We start from the raw sequence: 22,081 nt of genomic DNA, 5'->3' as shown, positions 1-22,081 counted from the left end.
AATTGCACTATAAACTAACATGAAGTAGCTTCACCACTACCATCGTGGTTCGTAGCTCTGCTAAAGATCTGTTTTTGTAGCTTGTGCGCCGCCTCAAACCCTTGGTTGCTGTAGTGTCGCAGAGATCGGAAATTCCTAAGCAACATTGACGCGTGTTCAACTGTCAAATGGCCATAATCACCAGTACCAAGGCCGAGTCCAAAAAGGTCCCTCAAGGAAAATCCCCACTCCTTGCACTGCAGAAAAGAGGATGGTAATAGTGAAAGGACTGTTTCTACTATGCACAAGAACTGAGGTAAGCCGCCTTCAAGAAGGAATATCTTGCAAACCAACTGGTACAAGAGATATACCAGTGCACTAACCTCTAAGTCAAAAACGTCTATTTCTTCTTCCATGTCATCATCAAACACTTTTTCCCTCATCGTTTTAGCAATATCCCGCCACAAACAGAAAACCTTAAATGGCAAGCAATTTGCATCAACTCAGCTTCTGGTCATAGTTAACTCTTAAGTATTTCAAAATCTACCTTTAGTCTGAAACTCAAGTGATCAACATTTCACCCAAGCAGTCATACTAACAACAACATAAATCAAAATCCAATGTCAAGTACTGAACCGCTAATTGAATATAAAGGCGAGAGCATAACATGATCTCACGCACACTTACACTGTAGCTTGTTAAAAGTTTAAATAGCGACAGTTATCTGACTACAACCACTGCCTTGTCAATACATGTTCGAACAAGGTGTATAAAGCAACAAGAACTCTTCACACTGAGACTTAAAAGGATTCGATCGATTGTTCTCATTCCATATTCCTTCGAGATCATGGAGCCCAAGATACCGCCTTGAGATATTTAGTTATTGGAATACAGTGACTAGATATTTTCAGATTTTCGTGAAAGGAAATATCGCCACAAATTTACCTTGATATAAGAATTTTCTGGCTATTCTGTCAATTCGAAATTCTGAATAAAGCCAATCGAACGCACTGTAGTTGGAAGCCAATCTAACACACCGTCCCTAATCGAGCTCCCATTGTACGGCCGTAAATGGTGCTATTTATTTATTCTGCTGACACGATCATTCAAGCTCGTCGCCAATAGGACAATTACGTAACTTTGGGAGGCCATATAGTTTATTTGTGGCCCGAGTAGCATCATTTGCGTCCGAGCTATTTATCATTATCAATACACAAGGCCAAAAAAAAAAAAAAGCGTCCGAGTTTTAACAAGAAAAAAGCTGAAAATTTGGGACTTCTTCCATTTTACAACAAAAAGTCTCCAAACGTCAAACGTTCATTAAAGAACTACAAAACTTATCCACAAAAATTCGCACCAACTCCGGCGTTGAAATGGTATCCTCGGGACCTCATTGTCTGAAAGAAATTGTTCGACATCTCTGCAGCCAATCAGAATCAGGGCCGGCAAATGCATTTGTGGTCTGCGCATTTCCCGTTTGGCCGCGCGTATTGTTAATAATGGAGGCTTCCAAATTGCTAAGATCTCGTAGGAGCTCCGATAGTCGAAAGAAAAGGAAGAAGGAACAAAAAGCTCTTGATGCAAAACGAAGAAAAAGCCGCAACGCTCGTATAGCAAAAGCTCGGTCATCAAAGTTGCAGAGCGAGAAAACGAATCAGAAGTGCGAGCCAGAAGACGCTAAATGTCACGACGATAAACCCGCACGTGAGGAAAAATTGAAGGGGAAGAGCGGAATAGATAACGAAGCGCAGCGCTATCACAAACATGCTCTTTATTTCTATTCGAAGTGGAAAGAGGCAGAAACAGAGAAGTTACTTGAAATCGAAGAGAGCAGTTTGATCGACCTACAAATCGAGATAGGAAGTGGATGTTTTGGAGTTTGTTCGCTAGCTAAGTACGGAGCACAGACGGTTGTTGTGAAACAACAAGGTGATAGCGCGGCAAGTAAACATGAAGCAAGGATGACAGCGAAACTAAGACATCCCAATCTGGTATGTTTCTTAGGCGCAGTGGAGCGTAACAACAGAGTGGACATAATTACCCATTTCCACAGTGTGAACGGACAACACACGAATTTGAGTACCATTTCTACCGAAAACGCGGCAGCTATTCACTGGAGGCGCCTAATAAGGGGACTATGTGAAGGAATCAGATACTTGCATGAAAATGTTAAAATTCTTCACAATGACATCAAGGCCAACAACGTTGTACTGGACGGATGCAATTTTGCCGAGGTAGAAGGTGTGCTGATAGACTTTGGGAAAGCTACGGAGCAAATAAGTCCAAAGATATACAGAACACCAGCAGATACTAAGAAATTTAAACATCTCGCACCCGAACTAGGGAAAGCAAACGGAAAGCAAAGCAAGAGCTCGGATATATATTCCTTCGGATACCTAATTAGATGTATAAATTACAAGTATCCGAATGTCCCGTCGGTGCTTATCGATCTCTATCGATCTTGCCTTCGCTCAAACCCGTGGAAAAGACCATCAGCCAACGATTTGTGCGAACACGTGGGAGGCACATAAACAACAACTGCTTAGTCTGCGGAGTGTTCGTTGTGCCTAATTTTTACATAGACCTAGTCATTTCGAGTAACATAACAAATTCTGTCCGTTTAATGTTCTTGTTCGTTGAATCAGTTCCCAGCAGTGATCTGGAATACCTAATATCTGGAAGGAGCACCTAAGCGTCACCATATCCAAAGACATCTGAATTTTAAGGCTTCTCCGATGCTGTAATTAGGCTTCCTGGACTAAACAAGTATTCTTCCTTCTTAAACCTTGTCAGTTTTTCAGTATGACCTTGTTCTTTTTTTTAAAAATGCTTGTTAAAGGAAACAATTTTGAAGAAATTGAAGAAAATAAAAAGCTTTTTAGTCTTGTCAATCAAATAGTTTTTAATTAGTAATGGCGATAACATTTGAAGGATTTCAAGTTTAGTACGAGTTAGGTGGACTAAAAATCATTGACGAGTATACTAAAGCAAAAATTTCGTCTACCTCAATCAGGCAGCTAGAGAAAATACTACTTCTGGAGACTGAAAGAAAGAATTGCAAATTCATTCCATCTCTCTTTTCTGCGCTGAAATTACGTGTATATCCGGTTATTTATGGACAAGGATATCTCACTTATCAATAAAACAATATCATTTTTCACGTTCAGAAAACACGCCTTAATTTTCGCGAGGTATCACCAGTCATGGCGTTCACAGTAAGTTGTCGTAGGTGCGATAAAAATTTTAAGACGGGTTATTCCCTTCAAAAACATCACGACAAAATGCACGATCAATACCAATTCGACAGTGGGATTTTTAAGGACTCCCAGGGACAACCACTAAAGGATGAGCCTATCCCGAAAATGCTGATGAGTGAGGAGCTGGCGTCCTATAAGACATGGCTGGCACTACTTTCAGAACAACTATCTGGGTCTTTAAGTCCAAATGCTAAAGGTAAGGATGTAGGGATGTCTATAGCTGCTATGTAATATTTCAAAGTAAAGAGGCAAAACTGTTATTATGATCAAAGCGATTAATGAATTTGTACGCCAAATGCATGGCACTCCCGTCCATCATCATCAGCCTATATTTCCCGTCTTTCAGCTGGGTGGCAACAACTGCATGAAATTCACGTCAAGAAGGGTTATTTTCAGCATCTACTGTACAGGCTAGGAAGTCCGCCAAAGCACCAGGTACGAGATGTGAAACATTACAAACACCCGATTTTTCACGACAGCACTCGAAGATTTTCCTACCGAATCTATGACATGGACACGCTTATCAATGCACTGGCTGAACAAGATGTTGCTACACTCCAAATATCGGCGGCATTCAAGCATGGAGTGCAAGTGAATTTTCAACGATTCACCAGCACAGAAGACGCTGTGGAGGCAGCAAAGCGAAGAGCATTCTCACGGTTTAACAACTCACAAACCACGCTACAACCGCCGACAAGTCGCTCTGAAATTATTGTATCCATCGGGGAAGGGAGAGCAACTCGTGAATTGGAACTAATTTGGTGGCCAAAAATGTACCTTCGCAGTGGAGACTACGGGAAACTTACGATACGATTCTTCGTATCAAAGACCACATTCAAACGTTAAACATTGACCGAGTTTTCCTACGTACAGAAATCCTAATGTTTCATGTTTCTTGCTTTATCAGCTACAATTTCTATTTACTACATTGCAGACTACTTTTTATTGTAAATCAGATATACTTACATTTTTGTAGGCATCACGCTGGTGTTCAGCAACAAATTTCTGAACAACCTGTAAATTTTTGCTTTCTTTTTGAAGAATGGCTAGCTTTGAGACTGCTGCTTGCTGCTTCGTTTTCCAGGATTCGAGCTTCGTATTTAGCACTTGTTGTAATAAACCTTAAGTGAAGACGAGAGTGAAATTTATAACCATTAGGGAAAATAATTGACAATTAACAATTATTGGATGAGGTTGAGCATGTTAGCGATAATTATCAAGGCCAAAGTTTGTGTTATCTGCTGAAGCCGAAGGCTGAGGCGGATAACACAAACTGAGGCCTTGATAATTATCGCTAACATGCGAAAACCGAATTCAATAATTGTTTTATTATGCATATTCCTGAGCTGAGCTCCGCCACAACAAAACTGATCGAACTGCTGGTTAGAAGTGTTAGGTCACTTCTGCATGCATAAAACTATTGTCTGTAGGTATGACGTCAATTCTACATATATAAAATCGATTGTCTGTAGGCATGACGTAAGAGAAACAGAGCAAGCAAGAATTAGCTGCGTGCTTATAGCCAATCAAAATCGAGCTTGTGACACCGATGTACAATAATTTAAAATAGTGACTAAATTATTTCCCAGTTCATGCTATTACTACACACTTGACTGCCGTCGGGTTTTCACTTTGTTTTCAGCAAACTTTGTTGGGGTTAAGAAACTGCCAGCAGTGTTAGTTGAAAGTACAGTATGGAAATATTAGACTATTACACAAAGGGATCCGACTGAAGGAGCCAAAATCATAGAGAGGGCGATCACCTTGTCATCATATCAATAACACACCAAAAATTTTCATCCTTTTAGAGAAGAAACTAACCTGTATTGCTGATATCAATTGACTCTGAGTATGTTCCCCAGTCTCTAACAAACTTTCCGGAATTCTTCAGTTGGGTGTAAAACTAGAGATATGGAATTCAGCAATAATAGATACTATTATGCCTCCAATACCCAATTAAGTTACCCGAACTCGAGCAGAACTTAAGCCAGGGACAAAAGAACAGTCATTAATGAGGCAAAAGAACCTAAGAGGCCTGCGTGAGCTACAAACCTACACATGTATAATGTGTATTTGGTTATATTTGGCTCTTTTTCCCATTTGTCTCAAAACCATCTCGATGTTTATCAAAGCCATCAAAGTTGATGCCATTCATGTTTAAGGTCCAGGATCCAGTCAACCCCTTAAAATTATTAAACCATGTGTTGCACTTGAAGGAAAGAGTTTAAAATCCTCAGCAAAAAATTTGGAAAGCTAAAACTTCGAGCTTTAGTCCTTCATCAGAACCCACTTACCTATTTCTCGATGTGCACGTTCTCACAATCTCTTTTTGTTGAATTAACTTCATATCCCAGAAGCGCTCAGGCACACCACGGTGCCAGGACTTCTACCTGGCTGAACCAGAAAGGATACATGATAATGGACTCGATTATCACCCTCTTTAAAAAGTAATAATAATCATGTTGTATATCCCAGGAGCACTCAGGCACATTTCAGTGCCAGGACTCCTAACTGGCTGAACTAGAAAGGATATACAACAATGCTTAAATCTATGACTAAAGATGACTATTATCTTTGTTGTATATCCCAGGAGCACTCAGGCACATTTCAGTGCCAGGACTCCTACCTGGCTGAACCAGAAAGGATATACAACAATGCATTAATCTACGGCTAAACATGATTATTATCTTTGTTGTATATCCCAGGAGCACTCAGGCACATTTCAGTGCCAGGACTCCTACCTGGCTGAACCAGAAAGGATATACAACAATGCGTTAATCTACGACTAAACAGGATTATTATCTTTGTTGTATATCCCAGGAGCACTCAGGCACATTTCAGTGCCAGGACTCCTACCTGGCTGAACCAGAAAGGATATACAACAATGCTTAAATCTATGACTAAACATGATTATTATCTTTGTTGTATATCCCAGGAGCACTCAGGCACATTTCAGTGCCAGGACTCCTAACTGGCTGAACTAGAAAGGATATACAACAATGCTTAAATCTATGACTAAAGATGACTATTATCTTTGTTGTATATCCCAGGAGCACTCAGGCACATTTCAGTGCCAGGACTCCTACCTGGCTGAACCAGAAAGGATATACAACAATGCATTAATCTACGGCTAAACATGATTATTATCTTTGTTGTATATCCCAGGAGCACTCAGGCACATTTCAGTGCCAGGACTCCTACCTGGCTGAACCAGAAAGGATATACAACAATGCGTTAATCTACGACTAAACAGGATTATTATCTTTGTTGTATATCCCAGGAGCACTCAGGCACATTTCAGTGCCAGGACTCCTACCTGGCTGAACCAGAAAGGATATACAACAATGCTTAAATCTATGACTAAACATGATTATTATCTTTGTTGTATATCCCAGGAGCACTCAGGCACATTTCAGTGCCAGGACTCCTAACTGGCTGAACCAGAAAGGATATACAACAATGCTTAAATCTATGACTAAACATGATTATTATCTTTGTTGTATATCCCAGGAGCACTCAGGCACATTTCAGTGCCAGGACTCCTAACTGGCTGAACCAGAAAGGATATACAACAATGCGTTAATCTATGGCTAAACATGATTATTATCTTTGTTGTATATCCCAGGAGCACTCGGGCACATTTCAGTGCCAGGACTCCTAACTGGCTGAACCAGAAAGGATATACAACAATGCGTTAATCTACGACTAAACATGATTATTATCTTTGTTGTATATCCCAGGAGCACTCAGGCACATTTCAGTGCCAGGACTCCTACCTGGCTGAGCCAAAAAGGATATACAACAATGCTTAAATCTAGGAATCAAGATGATTAGTGTCTATAACAATGACAATTATTGTATATAACAAGCAAATTCATTAATTTAAAAGAAGATGGTTTAAATCTGTGTGTTGTCATACCTTAAGCCCCCACTGATAACTCTAACCTTCAAAGGAACAAATGTTACCTGGATCATTTCTTCACAGAATGTGATATGATTTAAAAGGTAGGTCTCAACAACATCTGTATTCTTGAAGAAATTTATCATGTTTTGGTCTGGCAGGGATCTGACCACAATTTCTTCTATGTTGTCTAAAAACCTGCGCTCAGTTGACCCTGAAAAACAATAATAATTGGACTTTCCCCTATCAATATTAAATTTTATAGTGTACCTTGTAGGATGAATATCTGATACTGCAGTGTATGGTTTTGTGATTAATTGTCACAGAGTGCAGTAATAATATCCAGCATTGCATGCGTATAAGGCAAATGTATGTGTATAAAGTAAATTAGTATTCCACCACACCTGTTAAACTGACAAGACTGATCAGCTTGTTGACAGTGAATTGATGAACTGAATTGCTCACCTTACTGGTGGCTTCAAACCACAACGCAATGCTTTTACTGTAACTGAGTAACAAGAGAGCTGCTACCCTACAAAGCTCTGTACATCTCAGTCTAAGTATGTCCACTAATCAAGCAAGAAAAACTATTTTTACCTGAAAATGATATGACTTGAATGTTGTGCCTGTCAATGGCACTGTCCTGTCCAGGCTTTGTCTTCACTATAATTCGATCTTTTCCCTTCATGCTGTCAGGTCCATACTCTGACAAAACAGCATTGCAGTGTTTCAGGCTTCCACATTCATACGCAAACATTCCCAATGAAGTCAATAGCTGCTCTGTATTGCGCAGCTCGCAGTGTAAAGCACACAAGTTAACATTACAAAGATCCTCTTCAAGGAGAAATAGGAGGTCATCCCTTATCCCTGTCCACCTGAAGAAAAGAAAGATACTAAAGTCAGATTGGATACTTCACAAGTGATCAATATAAGTCAATGAAGTAAGTTCAATATGCTAAATTCCTAATTTGAGTAAAACCTGAATGCATAATTTACTTTGAGGTAAAGTGAATGTCATCTGCTTTAATCAGGTTCACAAATTGCTCATTAAGTGATCCATATGTGACAATCACAATGATAATGACAGTAACAAAAATAATAAGAATAATAATACAGCCCTCATAGGCAAAAAGCACACTTGACATGTAAAACAATATCATGAACAGGGCTATCACCGAGGGCAATGGCAACCATTTCAAGTATAACTCGTGGCTACTTTCAAGCTACTAGCTACTTGCTGCTTCTTTAACTCAGTTCCCTCCCTACTACAGTAATTTGATTTACTAGTAATTAGCTACTCTAAATTTTAGTGAAAGCCTTGCCAGAATTTAGTAAGTTTGAATTTTTTAAGATAGTACTCACTCCCCAATGTTTGCCTTGCTCTTTCTAAAGCATTCAGCGCAGGCCTCACCATGTGGGATCCCTGGACATGCACAACCCTACATAATACAAGATGCATAGAGAACTTACCAATACATAATCATTACTTATACTTACTGGACACGGGTTTCACTCTTTGAGAAAGATGACATTGGTTTTTTTTTTAATATCCTTCAGCAATACTTGACAAAAATTTGCATATATAGCCTTTATAAACGAATGAAAATTAATGATGACTAGATTCTTATCACCATACCTACCCTAATAACTGTACAGAAAGCACAACATTCTGTGTCCAAGCCCTTTTGACAAAGTTGGGTATCCACACTTTTACCATCAACATCTTTGTGCTTGAGAAGCATTATAAGTGCCTTATAATCAAGAGTGACTGCCAAAAAAAAAAGAAATTTATACATAGATATATATATATATATATATATATATAGGATTAGGATTTTTCTTTGAGGGTCCAGATATGCTTGCTGAGTTCAGTGGAGTTTCTGTGTTTAGCGTGGCGGAATGATGCGGTGTGGTTTCTGTATCTCGTTTTGAAGTCGTTCTCTGAGTCCGATGTATGTTTCGGTTGTGTTGTTGTCTTTACGTGTAACATCAGTAATCTACCAAGCCACCGTTACACATAAAGACAACAACACAACCGAAACATACATTGGACTCACAGAGAACAACTTCAAAACAAGATACAGAAACCACACCGCATCATTCCGCCACGCTAAACACAGAAACTCCACCGAATGAAAGGGCAAACTTGTACTCAAAGTCTCAGCCAACTTCTACCAGATCCAACTTCACAAGTCATTGCCATACCAGGTTCAAGACAATGTGAACAAGAGATTTGAGAATTCAACACCATTCAAAGAAGCATCATCACCTGTAAATTTAACTTTAAAATGTCTGTCATCAACAGTGATACCATTTTTCTTAATGGCATTTTTCTGGTTATTCAGGTCCCTTATCAGAGTTTCAATGTTTTGCCTAGCAAAAGAAAAACAAAAGTGTTACTGAAAAACTTACAGGAAGTAGAAAAAGTCACTGACAATATGACTATGGACCCAGAACCATGACCTGAAAACATATACATGTAACTTAAGAGCAGCACATGTCTGCATGCTCAACATAATACCATCAAATTCACTTCAATATCTGAAAGTGATGATCTCTACCAATTCATCATGACAAACACCTCCAAACAGGAATAGAATATATTTACCTAGAATTCAAAAACTATTGAGGATATCTTATTTAATTATTAAGATCATGTGACCTGCTAGATGAACATCACCTTTTAAGATAGTACATTTATCAATATTTGATTCGGATACTCACCTACTTTCTTTGCAATTGGCAATTGCAATGGGATATATACTTTTACAGCTTTCACTGGACGCATGGTGCACATTCACTGGAACAATCCCAATCATGACCTGTTGCCTACCTATATTGGCAAAATGAAAATGGGGGGAATGAATGCAACACATGAATGGACTTAATACAGTTATAAAGGCAGCCATATACTGTGTTGCAATATGTGAATAACTGAACTTTTAGCCTACTAAAAAATTAATGAAAAAACACTGAAAGTTGTAGGAAAGATAAAAATTATAAAAAAAATGTTTGATAATTTTCTGCCTCTGTCATGTCACAGTAATAACTTTTGTGAGTACATGGCTAAGCCTGAGCAACATCTCATCCAATAAAAATTTAGAGCTGCAAATGTGAATTGTTGGGGGCAAATGACTGTTCAAAGGGAACGATAACGTCCTACTATAATATTATAATATGAAAGTTCACATTATATGGAGGAAGAATAATATTTTATATTGACAAAGTTTGCAAATCTGTTCATGAAAACAAATAAATAAGCAAACAAAAGATCAACATGATTACTGTAATATTACCGTATATAGCAATTATTTACATGCTTACAGTTGTTTATTACATGCTTACAGTTCCATCAACGTCACATTGGTAGCTAAAATCTCATTTGCATTTTTTTTTGTCCACTAGACCAGCAAATTCGTACATGTCACCCTGTGTCTATGATTTGTGTCTACTTGTTGCAAACTACCTCAGTTTAGGGCCACTGATTCAACATCAACCACAAAGTTTGGTATTATCAGTTACTGATCAGACCAACAAAAGTTTGAAATGAGCATGATTAAGCTAATTACCAAAAAATGGTCTTCCATCAAGTTTCAGATTGACCTCCAGGGCTTCTTGGTGTGGCTGATGTAATCTAGTCTCTCTTGCTGCCCATGAAACAGCTGCAGAGAGGCTCACTTGATAGCCACGAGGGGCCCCTTCTGGAAGTGGTGTAATCCCTAGTGCTCTTCTTACAATTTTAAAAACCATTTTCCTTATAGCCTTGATTTGATTTTTGTTCAGCAGGACTGGGACATCAGCTTTATTCTTGAGATAAAAGAAAGTAAAAAAAACTCAAAAGTGACAATGACAAATATTAAATTGTAATTTATTTGCCCAATATTCAAAGATGCAATTTCACTAACAATTTTTACAACATTATTTGATGTTTTGACAATGTATAAAGAATAATTTTCTGTAGACTGATTCTACAGTTGCTTCTTGTGAAATACATCACTTCAAAAGTTATAACACCCCTACTTCCAAGCCCCACAAGTTGTTGAGATGGCAGTCCCATGCCAGAGCAATAACCATTTTAATTACTACTAGTGATGTCTGTGATTGCCAAAAGTAACATTTGAGCTGTGGAAAAGCTCAAACTTTTCTAGTCTATATATTTGGGTGCGAAAGCTCAGGAAATGGTAAGGTGTATATGGGACATTCGACTGATCTCTGATAGGATAATTTTAACCACTAATATTTATCCAATCCTTAAAAAAAAAAAAAAAAATGAACAAGAGCTTAACAACATACCCCTGTTCGCCCAAGATGGGTCAGGTTTATCATAGTTTGCCATCCTTGATCTGGAATCCTGGACTGTAGTTTGAAGTACAGCAAAGTCCAATCGGGGACACGGAGGGACTGAAAAAATTCAGGGGCACTATCCCCAAGCATGGTCTCGAAAGCTTGCTTTGGCCCATTTTTTGTGGTCACTTGGTTCGCAATGTCGTTCAGCAGTTTAGCCACTTCGGGTTTACTGACATGATCAGCTACAGCTGATGCAAGCGGCAGCTGGTACTTCTCCCGAACATCGCTGAGAAAAGTCCACACGTCCTCTGGTTCCTCTGAAATTTTCTCTGAAATACCGCGCGCGTCTTCGGCGCAGGCGGTATTTTTGGCTTCTTCACGAAGCGATTTAAGCTGTTCGAGAGCTTCTTCAAGGCCAGTTTTGAGCTTGTTGTTTTCTTTTTGTAACCTCTCGAGCTCAAAAAGTTTTGACGATTCCAGGCTAGGAGTGGAACCTGAAAACTCAAGATGATCGTGTGCTCGCTGGACGGAACTGCCTGTCGGTGAATTTACATACTCACGCTCGGACCCCAAATCAATCTTTAGCTCATTAATAGCGTCGATTAGCCACTTGTAGCAGCTGAGTTCGCTAGATTTTATGTTCCTTCGAGTTACCGCACAGACAACTCCAAACAGAGAGGCCACAGCGACAGACTCTCCTCTACTACTCCTTCGATCCATGGCCAAGACAGTGACATCTCTTACATCAACAAGCTTGACGAGGGCAAATTCGGACGGGAAATTTTGCACTAACGGGGATCTCGACAAGAATTTGCTGGGCCGACAACCGCATATCGTCGAATTTAGAACAAACCACTGTTTCTCTGGGTCGCTAACTAGATTGACACGACGGATATCAAACGCTTCAGAGAAGGCCTCCATGACTTCGCTGAAGACGAGGGAAACAGCGCAATTTCCCGCGCTGCTCGAGGTTAATGTGAAATCCAAGCTCCAGAAATGTCAATACATGAAATCCCACCCATATTAACACCAGGTACCTTTCAGTGTTAATTGCTTGCGAAAACTCTACAGGGCTTAAACCACAACACAACCGCAAACCGGCTATGATGATATGTCCTGAGCATGAATATGACGTCACTCCTTAGCAACCGTGTGAGTCACATTTTTTAACTTCCGGTTATCTCTGGCTCGTTATGTCTGGCCCACGGTCTCTTCAAACAGATCAATCTACGGTTGGGTGGTGTCTTGATGAGCGAACAGACCGATACGTACATGTACAAGGCTTTCATCGAAACCCTCTTGAATTACAGTCGAGACGAAGGCGATACGTTGTTGGCCCCTCAAGGTTGGGTGAATTACCTGAACGTGGAGGAACAATTGGCAGCTGCGGGAGTCGACGACGACATTTCCACCACCGCCGGATGGGCACACAACAGTACGAATGCCTTGAAGACGGCTACCAAACTCTTTTACAGCAATAACAAAGCCACCATGATCATGTATCCTCATTTGGCCGCCATGCGAACAGGACGTTTGTTGGTCCCTCGCGTAGAAATGGTGATGGAACTGTTTTGCAACACGCCGGACTTTTTCCTGTTTGGGACCAAGACCAGTGGCACCGGGGTCAAAAGATACGTCACGTTGGGTGCAGGGGATATCAAAGTCACTTTTCATTTGTGCCGCGTCAACCTGAATGTCAGTGTGGGTAACGAACTGATGGCCAAGATCGATGTGAAAGGTCAAATGGCGAATTATCCTATGGTCAAAAGTCAAATCCGAACCTTCTCGTTCGATGGCAAGACCACCTTGTGGACCGAAGACCAATTGTTCACAGGCCGTCTTCCCGACCGTTTGGTCATCGGGCTGCTGGATAGCAAAGCGTTTAATGGGGATTTGGAGTATTACCCGTATGCCTTCCAAGATTTTGGGGTGAAGAGTATTCGTCAACTGGTAGGTGGGGAAGAATATCCCTATCCAACGTTGGAATTGGATGGCACCAATACCCTGAAAGACTGGTTGGGCTATCACCGTGTTTTGGAAGCCAGCGGTTCCCTGACGAATCATCGCCCTCACCTGATTCAGCCAGGAGATTGGGGATTCGGCAAGAATTGCACTTTGTTCATGTTTAACAATGTACCCAGCGGGAATGCCGATTCACCGTATCATCGAAATCCCAAACAAAAAGGCAAGCTGCGTCTGGAAATCCGATTTAATGCCGCTCCCAACAAGAACATCACCATTTTGGTGTTTGGCGAATTCGAAGACAGCTTCCAAGCCGGTGCCAACGGAGCCGTCCTGTATCAAAAGTACGAGTGAACAGAAATGGAATTTGTACCCTTGAGTGACGTCACCTTACGCGCCTTGGCCTTGGACGATCCGATCCTGAAACGCATCTTTCACGGCGTCCACCCCTCCGACGGGCTTCCGTCACGCCCGCCCCGTACGACACGGGCCGCTTACATTGTCAATACGGATCCACGAGGGGAACCGGGTCAACACTGGTTGGGACTTTGGACGGAACAGAATCGGTGCGAAGTCATGGACAGTTACGGGCTCCCGATGACGACTTACAGTGCACCTGATTTGGAACGATGGCTCGAAGACGAATGGGATGCAGTGCAATGGAACGATCGGACCCTTCAAGCTTTGAACAGTACCGCTTGCGGTCATTATGCTTTGATGTTTTTGAAAGAGAGGGTTCGGGGACGTACCATGCCCGAGTTTGTGCAAACCTTTTCTCCCCATGATTTTGTAGCCAACGACCGAAGGGTGGGTCGACAAGTACGTCGTCAAATAGTCCAAGAGGTCAATGCGCTACCCTGCCTTCAAGGTTGTACACCGCATGAACCGATTCTTCTACATTGATTAATAAAAAAATTTATTTCATCACTTGTCGTGTCTTTGTTTTATGTAAGGGTATAAAAAAGATAAGGTGCAGTTCGATCGCCGAGGAAGGATGATACGACAACCCAGTAGTACGATGATCGTCGGTCCCTCGGGGAGCGGCAAAACGCAATTGACCGAAGCGCTCTTGACGGAAGGTGATGTCTTTGAAGGAGGTCGGACGAAACCGTGTCATTACTGTTATGCCGTATGGCAACCACGTTTCGAACGGATGAAAGGTCGTGGGATCCGATTTCACGAAGGGATTCCCGACATCGATCATCTTCGACAATGGTTTGGAAAAAGTCAAGGCGGCATCTTGGTCTTGGACGATCTCATGGACGAAGGTGGGAACGACAAACGCGTGTTGGATCTATTTACCCGAGAATCGCATCATCGGAACATCACGGTGTTGTATTTGTGTCAAGATTTATTTCCACCCGGCAAGTATGCCAAGACCATCTCTAGGAACGCCCATTATCTCTTCGTGTTCAAGAATCCTAGAGATCAATCGGGATTTCGAGCCTTGACGTTGCAAGCCTTTCCCGATCGATGGCGTGACGTGCTTCGTCTCTTCGAGAGGTGTACGCAACGTCCGTACGGGTATATAATGATGGACCTTCATCCCGCTTCAGACGATCGGTACCGACTGTTCAGTTGTGTGACACCATCGGATGGTCCGACTCAAGTGTGGAAACGTGAATGAGTAGCCCAGGATCCCCGTTTGCCCATTGGGATCCCTCTGACTATCAACGTGCCTTGGCAGAGTACCGACGAGAGAGAGCTCCTTCCACACCTTCCAGTCCCGGATCGCCGTTTGACCAATTTCAATTTGAACGCGACCCTTCCGAATATCAAAAGGAATTGCAAGAGTACCGTCAACAGCAACAACGACGGAGAGCCAAAGAACGAGCGGCTCGTCGACGTCGAAGACAAGGAGGACGTGCTTTGCATTTGAGTGAACGGCTCGAGACCGCCCAACACATTCCTCTAGGAACCCGATCGTTCTCTGAACCCAGGATGACCTCTGTCCCAGCGGGTGTGGGGAGCAGGACACCGCGTACGTCCCCGGCTGGTGTGGGGAACAGCATTCCCAACATGGCTCCCAGAAACAGTCCGGCCGGCGTCGGAACACGAACCCCCAACAGTACGATTCAAGAGTTTTTGGAAACGTTGGATCAGGGTCGTGTGCCGACGCCCAACCCCGATGTCTTGTTGGAAGAACTGGGTCTTGACAATACGGATGGATTACCGACCGATACGCTTCTTTCCCAACGACAACACATGATGCGTTCTCTCTTGGACGGGCGTATCCCCGTCGCTCAAAGAACGCAGATCCAAAGAGATTATCATATCTCCGACCAAGATTTACAAGATTTTGCCGCCAGTGGTCCTTCCAATCGTCCTACCACTGGAGGGAAACGCCCGCGTCCCACGACCGGAGGCAAACGCCCGCGTCAACGTCCTCTTCCAGCAGGTTCTCCTGCAGGTTCCCGCCGTCGAGGTAGCGGTGGGAGAGGCGGTGGTGGTGGTGGCGGAGGTGGTGGAGGTCCTCCCGGAGGAGGTGGCGGCGGTGGTGGTGGTGGTGGAGGCGGCGGCGGAGGAGGTTCTCCTGGCGGAGGAGGAGGTTCTCCTGGAGGGAGTGGCCGTGGAGGTCGACGACGTTTGAACCAGGATGGACTTCGTCGTCAAATGGATTTGTTATCTCAAGACGCCCGTCAACGAACGGATGGACGTCGTATCCGGAACATTACCCATACCAACACCGTGACCACGGTCTACGAGGACGGCGGTACACCCACCGTCCGACGCACCTCTTCCCGACTCAGTAACCCATAAAAGGACATGCGCAACGCCACGATGTCAATCATGCCCAAAACCAGACGACGACGACGACAACAACGACGACCCCCACAACGTGGACGCGGCCTCTTGACGATCCTAGGCAAAGCTGTGGCTGCTGGGTACACGTTAGGAAAAGACAAGAGGTATAAAAGGATGGGTGCCCTAGGAGCCACCGGCCACTATGAAGCACCCAAGTATAATTACGGTATGATGAAACGGATTCTCAAACGAAAACCTTGGGCACGAAAAATGGTGATGGATCGAATGATGCGTGGGTATCCGCATCCTTTGAGGGGACTATGAAGCAAAGAAGAAGAAGAAGGAGAAAACCCCCCGTCCGACGACAGCGTGGCGGGGTGCTTCCTTTGGTCGTGGCGGGCGCAAGTGCTGCACTCGGAGGCGTGACTGCTCTGGCGCGTAAGAATGCTCGTACTCGAGCACGTTCCCGTAAACGGTACGACGACATGGTGGCTCGAATACGTGCCGAAGACGCTCGTCGTGGGGACGATTCGGCCATCGTGTACACGCACATTCCTGCCTATAAACCACCGCGTTACAAAGGTATGATCTTCCTCGAGAAACTCAAACGTAAACTCAGAGGTCGACGATGACTATAAAAGGACAGTCCAACCGATCCCATGGTAACAATGGTACGTCAACGTGGTAGTGGCATTTGGTTAAACGGGAGACGTCAACGCGGACGTGGTTTACCCATATGGGTCCAACGGGGCGGCAACTTGATCATGTTCCCAACGGCTGTCCCTAAACTTCCTAAAGGACGCCGACGACGACGACGACGAAAACGACCAGGAGTGCTCCGGGTATAAAAAAGAACGCCCCGGATCGATAGCCCGGAACACACCAACATGTCGTGGAGGATAGAACGACAATGGCCGTTTCTACGGAGCGTCTTGAAAGAAGCCGATCATCAAACCCGTCGGGCACGCCTTCAGGCTGCCAATGCGGATCAAATCAATGCCGTGAGTGAATTGGTCATGAACACGATCCGAGGGAACGTTCCTGTCTCGTCCAAGATAGTGGGACGCCTTCGACCTTATGAAAAGGTCTTGGGGGACATGTCTCGTCGAAAACATTCTATTAAAAGGCGACGTCAATTGATGATGAATCAGACAGGAGGAGCTCTTTGGGATGGTCTGAACGCCGCTTGTGACGTGGTACGACGAAGTAAAGGACACAGACTAAACACGGCTTGTGACATCCTAAGACCCAAAAAACGATGAAAGCGTGTCGTCATCGGATTCCAGGAAGCGTTCGTGCCCAAACACCCTATCTGGGTTGGTTTCTACGAGATCTGACCCGATTGTCGGGAGAGGACCGTTTACGAAAACTCTACGATGCCGTGGATCAAAAGATCGAGGCCATCAGTCAACTGGCTCGAGAGATTGTCAAGGGACGTCTACCTTTGTCCAAGTACACCCTACTCAAGATTACCGAGACCCCACGAGATCGAAGAGTGTTACGGGCCATCAGTCGTTCGAGTCGTAGCATAAAAGCCAGACGAAGGATGATGCGTCGACATTTTCATCGAACTCGATTCTGGGTCGGATTGCATACGGCGTATCATCATTGTGTCAAGGATCATCTACAACATGGACGATGGTTGGTGTGATAACACGTGGACGCAAGGGCCTCGTTCGTTCTGTGCCCTACAGGATCAGATACGGGGGCTTCGGCATCGTGTCCGAGAACAATGCGACATTGTCCGTCAATTGACCGATCAGTTGCAAGAACGCAATCAGAACTTGGAGCTTGCCGAACAAAAGATGGGGGTCTTGCAAGAACAAGTCTGCGAATTGAATCGACATTTGGAACGCGAACGCTACGAGAAACAGAACCTCTACTATAAAACCAAGGAGAGACGCGACGATCTTAGTACCTCACGATGAGCGAAGTGGAGACCATTCCAGGATTTGAAAACAAAGTCTTGATCGATCCTCAACGACTGCGTCAACTCGAAGACGTGTACAAGGAACGTCTGACCGAAAACCTTCCTTTGGCCAAAGCCGCTCGTATTGCCGCCAAACAAGAAGCCGTTCTCATGTCGGATCAGATTCCTCCAGGTATCAAAAATACCTTGGCCACCTCTCTGGCCGACCAAAAGAAACGGTGGACCAAAGCCGTACGACAACCTATTGGGTTCGGACCGGATGCCGACGACGAACGCGATGCCGAAGCCGATGCCTATGCGCAAGGACCCTTACACTCCATGTTGACGCAGTTGGTGAAGAAGAAGAAAAAGACAACACCCGAGACCACACCCTCGGCACCCCCTAAAGCTAAAAAACGACTTCGATTCATCACTCAACCCAAAGCAGCCCCACCCAAAAAGAAGAAGAAAAAGTCACCCCCCAAGACACCGGTTCCCTCCGTCGACTGGGGACAGCTTCCGTTTCAAGGAGATCCCAGGATGATGGGGAGTAGTGTGGCCGACTACATGGAGAGGACCGCTCAATCGGTCAAGAAAAAAATTCGTAAGAAGACAGGTCGCCGACGTCCTACCGAAACAGATAAATTGCAACGCCCACCCGGTTGGTTGGATTTCGATAAGAAACTCAAACGACGTTTGGATGGCGAGGACTACTAAGAGACGGCGACGCCAGCGACGACGACGTCAGCGAGGTGGCAAATTTGACGTGCAGAAGGCTTTGGCCAAGACGGGGATCGAGTTTCATTGGCCTGGTTATCAGTACATGGGTCCTGGCACCAAACTGGCCAAACGACTCAAACGAGGGGATCCTGCTATCAATCGTCTGGACAAGATTGCCAAGACCCACGACATGGATTATGCCAAGGCCAGAAACTTACAGGACAAGTGGAAAGCCGACGACAAGATGATTCGGGCTATCAGTAACCTCCCAGGCAAAAAGAAGAAGACGGAGAAAGTGGTCAAGAAAATCATGCAAATGAAACGTAAACTCAAACTTTAATTTTGAACATTTTTCAACGAAATTTACGATTGAATATTCTTGTCCGACGACACCAAGGACCGTAAATGTCAATAAAAGGTACAAAATAAAAATGTCCCGTCTTCTGATTCTTCTTGATCTGTTTTTCCGGGTGCCACAGGGGTTGTCTCCGATAACGCCAGGCTTCACGAAGGGCATGCGCTGTTGCACAACAATACAACTGCCCAAACAGCATGACCGCTCTCAGGTGACGCCGTGCAGGGGGTAATTGGAACTGCAATAGAAATGAAAATGTCCATCAGATCCTCTTTTCATACGATGGTGACGAAAACGCCATATCTCTGCACATCTCCATGGCTTTCTCAACCAACTTTGGGTAGGACAACATTCATGTAACTGAGGCTGAAACTGGGTCTGGATCTGGAACGAAACGAAAAGGATAAGGATCCTCCACAAAATAAAAATGTCCATCCGCTCTTCTTCTCATAAGGCATAAGGCATATCCGACGAAAATACACTCAGCACGTTCCATCATCAACCAGCCTTGGGTAGGACAACGCATTTGACATGGGTCCGGATGAGACGGCACGACCATCTGAAAAAATTAAAATGAACAGGAACAGTAAGGAGGTCCCAGACTATGATAACGTCTTGTCCGTACCACTAAATGTCCTTCGGTATTCTGGTAAACAAAATGTCCCTCCTCGTTACGGACCATCACCTGACGACGCCATACAGGTGGATCCAAATAATAAAGGGCCACGCCTCGGTCCTCATCATCATACTCCTCCAAATCCTCATCGTAAGGATCCTCCAAATCCTCGTCCTCCAAATCGTACTCATCGTACATCCTCATCCTTATCACACGTAAATAAAATGTTCCGATGCCTGTGATCGGGTCCGATCCTGTATAATTATAAAATCCGTATCGTGCCACGACCGCATCGATGATGGTCAGTTTCTGGACGATCGTATAACTTTCTCCATAACACTCTGCACAGTAACGATCGACATCCACGTACTCCTCGACATCCGGGGGAATGCTCAGCAGCTAAAACATAAACAAAGACACGCCTGTCAAACGTTCCTCCAGTAACATGAATCGAACCTCGGGCGTATAGGGACGTCTCTCGTGCACATGAAAGCGTCCACTCCACGTACAAAAACATCGGTCGGCACGGACCATAATCTACGAAAAATCCACAATATATCGAGGTGTTAGTTCCCATAAGACACGCATCTGATAACGATCATCATTCCACACGAGGGTATAAGATCTCTCGACCACAGACGATTTTTCCCTACGACGTTTGTAGGTCCCCTGACAATGTCGTGCATGCTCCTGCGGTGCTATGTTCGTTCGCTGGTCATTGAGTCGAACAAGACAATACATGCATGTAATGGGTCCATACGAACAACAAGGCGAATCCCAAATCGTGAACCCTTCCCCATTGGCGAACACCGTCATGAACTAAAAAAAGAATCAATGAACGGCGCCATTAATTTGTTGTCGATTGATTTCGTCTTTGATATCTGTCCAGACTCGGAAATAAACAAGCTCTTGTTTGGAGGTACGAGGTCCCCTGTACGATCCAAAAGTAGGCAGACTGCACCAAGTCTAAACAGAAAAAATTCACGTTAATAGGAGAATCGACTATCGGCGACGACGACGACGGCGACGACGAATACGACCATGAGAACCGACCGCCCTCCATAACTCCGCTATAATGTCTAGTTCTTTTTCCGTCCAACCCCTCTCCAATGAAAAGCGAGTGGTACATCTGAGGATACACCAAGTCTAATGAAAAACAACAAAAAACAGTCACCATCGTCTCTGAGGACAGCACGCACACCAACACCAACACATGGTCGTATTCTGAAAAACGTAACATAGGTTATCGACGGCTGTATATCGTAACGAGTCCAGAAGACGGATCCCAAAAATCCACATCAATCCTCTTCCACAACTCCGCCGTAATGTCCATCTCTTTTTTCGTCCAACCCCGTTCGTAAGAATAACGAGTAAACTGATTCAGACGACACCACATCTAACGATAATAAAGAGAACGAAACGTTTGAATCAGTATCCCGTCCCAATAGAGACCCGTGCCCCTAAGACGAAAGCAATAAGAAGTACACGATCCGTATCCATAAGAAGTACAACGTCCAGGCGGAACAAAGTCTGGAAAGATGGACGGAAACCATGGTCCCTGTCAAGGAAACATGATGGCACGGTTACCATAATAAGGAGATTCGTGAAAAGTATATGCGGATACACGACCACCCGAATGACAACGACGACGTCCGTAGGAGACTTCCAACCCATCACATCGACAACGAACGAGACATCCGTAACACAAGCAACCAAAGTAATTGAGGTCCAGTCGTTTCAAACAGTGAATGCACGTGGCGGCAGTCTCCGTACAACGTTGAGGACACACCCACTTGATCCAAGTCCATTAATCCCCTGACCTCGGTGGATAACCTCCACGAGTCCTATGTTCCTGCACCACCATCTATTAACAAAAAGAACCTATCTTAGAATCTCATTCAAGTAACGTCGTCTCCATCGAAGCTGCTTCATCGTTCTCGGAGGACGTGCCCGTCGCCACATCCAACAACCATTCCTCCATACCCATCTCGATAGACTTTCATCCCCGAACGTATCCTCAAATTGACAAATCACCTACGAAAGAAAAACGACCTATCTTAGAATCTCAGTCAAATAACACCGCCTCCATCGACGCTGCTCCTCCGTTCTCAGGGGTCGTCTCCGTCGCCACACCCAACGATCCTCTCTCCATACCCATCTCGAGATCCTCTCATCTAATGTTTGTTCCAATTGACAAATCACCTACAATAAAGCAAAAAACTGGGTCCAACTATACCCCTGACACAAATAACACCAGTCCCCCAAATCATGACGACACGGTGGAAACCCATAACCCACGTCACAGGTACAAATCAAACATCCCGGACGACGGTAAGACGCATAAGACACC

General features: G+C 44.0%; 4 protein-coding genes across 4 annotated transcripts; 3 read left to right on the top strand and 1 right to left on the bottom strand.

Annotated features, from left to right (window-relative positions):
- The first annotated feature begins 250 nt into the window (after window positions 1–250).
- Window positions 251–2,510, top strand: LOC138035415 (uncharacterized). Its single transcript, XM_068882115.1, has 2 exons — window positions 251–309; window positions 1,478–2,510. The coding sequence occupies exons 1-2, from the start codon at window positions 251–253 to the stop codon at window positions 2,508–2,510; spliced, it is 1,092 nt and encodes a 363-aa protein (XP_068738216.1).
- Window positions 2,511–4,226: 1,716 nt separating this feature from the next.
- Window positions 4,227–11,844, bottom strand: LOC138035411 (uncharacterized). Its single transcript, XM_068882112.1, has 11 exons — window positions 11,431–11,844; window positions 10,707–10,944; window positions 9,862–9,970; window positions 9,407–9,510; window positions 8,778–8,905; window positions 8,500–8,576; window positions 7,735–8,012; window positions 7,203–7,351; window positions 5,531–5,630; window positions 5,058–5,139; window positions 4,227–4,357 (listed from the first exon to the last, which is right to left on the bottom strand). Exons 1-9 carry the CDS (start codon window positions 11,569–11,571, stop codon window positions 5,580–5,582), a joined length of 1,275 nt encoding a protein of 424 aa, XP_068738213.1. The 5' UTR covers window positions 11,572–11,844; the 3' UTR covers window positions 4,227–4,357; window positions 5,058–5,139; window positions 5,531–5,579.
- An 852-nt stretch (window positions 11,845–12,696) lies between these two features.
- On the top strand, window positions 12,697–13,740 carry LOC138035413 (uncharacterized protein F54H12.2-like). Its single transcript, XM_068882114.1, has one exon. The coding sequence runs from the start codon at window positions 12,697–12,699 to the stop codon at window positions 13,738–13,740; it is 1,044 nt and encodes a 347-aa protein (XP_068738215.1).
- Window positions 13,741–14,380: 640 nt separating this feature from the next.
- Window positions 14,381–15,013, top strand: LOC138035412 (uncharacterized). The gene has a single exon (XM_068882113.1). It carries the CDS (start codon window positions 14,381–14,383, stop codon window positions 15,011–15,013), a length of 633 nt encoding a protein of 210 aa, XP_068738214.1.
- The last annotated feature ends 7,068 nt before the right edge of the window (window positions 15,014–22,081 follow it).

Source organism: Montipora capricornis, unplaced genomic scaffold, assembly GCF_036669925.1.
Source record: "Montipora capricornis isolate CH-2021 unplaced genomic scaffold, ASM3666992v2 scaffold_384, whole genome shotgun sequence".
Lineage (NCBI taxonomy): Eukaryota > Metazoa > Cnidaria > Anthozoa > Scleractinia > Acroporidae > Montipora > Montipora capricornis.
Note: the sequence above shows the minus strand (reverse complement) of the source record. Positions and strands in the feature narration are given on the sequence as shown.

Bases quoted from the DNA above. Each gene is read 5' to 3' on its own strand.
- LOC138035415 (XM_068882115.1), top strand. From the start codon at position 251: ATGGTAATAGTGAAAGGACTGTTTCTACTATGCACAAGAACTGAGGTA. The intron at 310-1,477 runs AGAAGGAATATC...CGTATTGTTAAT, and splicing joins ACTGAGGTAAGCCGCCTTCA to AATGGAGGCTTCCAAATTGC.
- LOC138035411 (XM_068882112.1), bottom strand. From the start codon at position 11,571: ATGCTTGGGGATAGTGCCCCTGAATTTTTTCAGTCCCTCCGTGTCCCC. The intron at 8,013-8,499 runs GTGAGTACTATC...TCTTTTCTTCAG, and splicing joins AGCAAGGCAAACATTGGGGA to GTGGACAGGGATAAGGGATG. The intron at 7,352-7,734 runs GTAAAAATAGTT...ATTGTTTTTCAG, and splicing joins TCAAGTCATATCATTTTCAG to GGTCAACTGAGCGCAGGTTT.
- LOC138035413 (XM_068882114.1), top strand. From the start codon at position 12,697: ATGTACAAGGCTTTCATCGAAACCCTCTTGAATTACAGTCGAGACGAA.
- LOC138035412 (XM_068882113.1), top strand. From the start codon at position 14,381: ATGATACGACAACCCAGTAGTACGATGATCGTCGGTCCCTCGGGGAGC.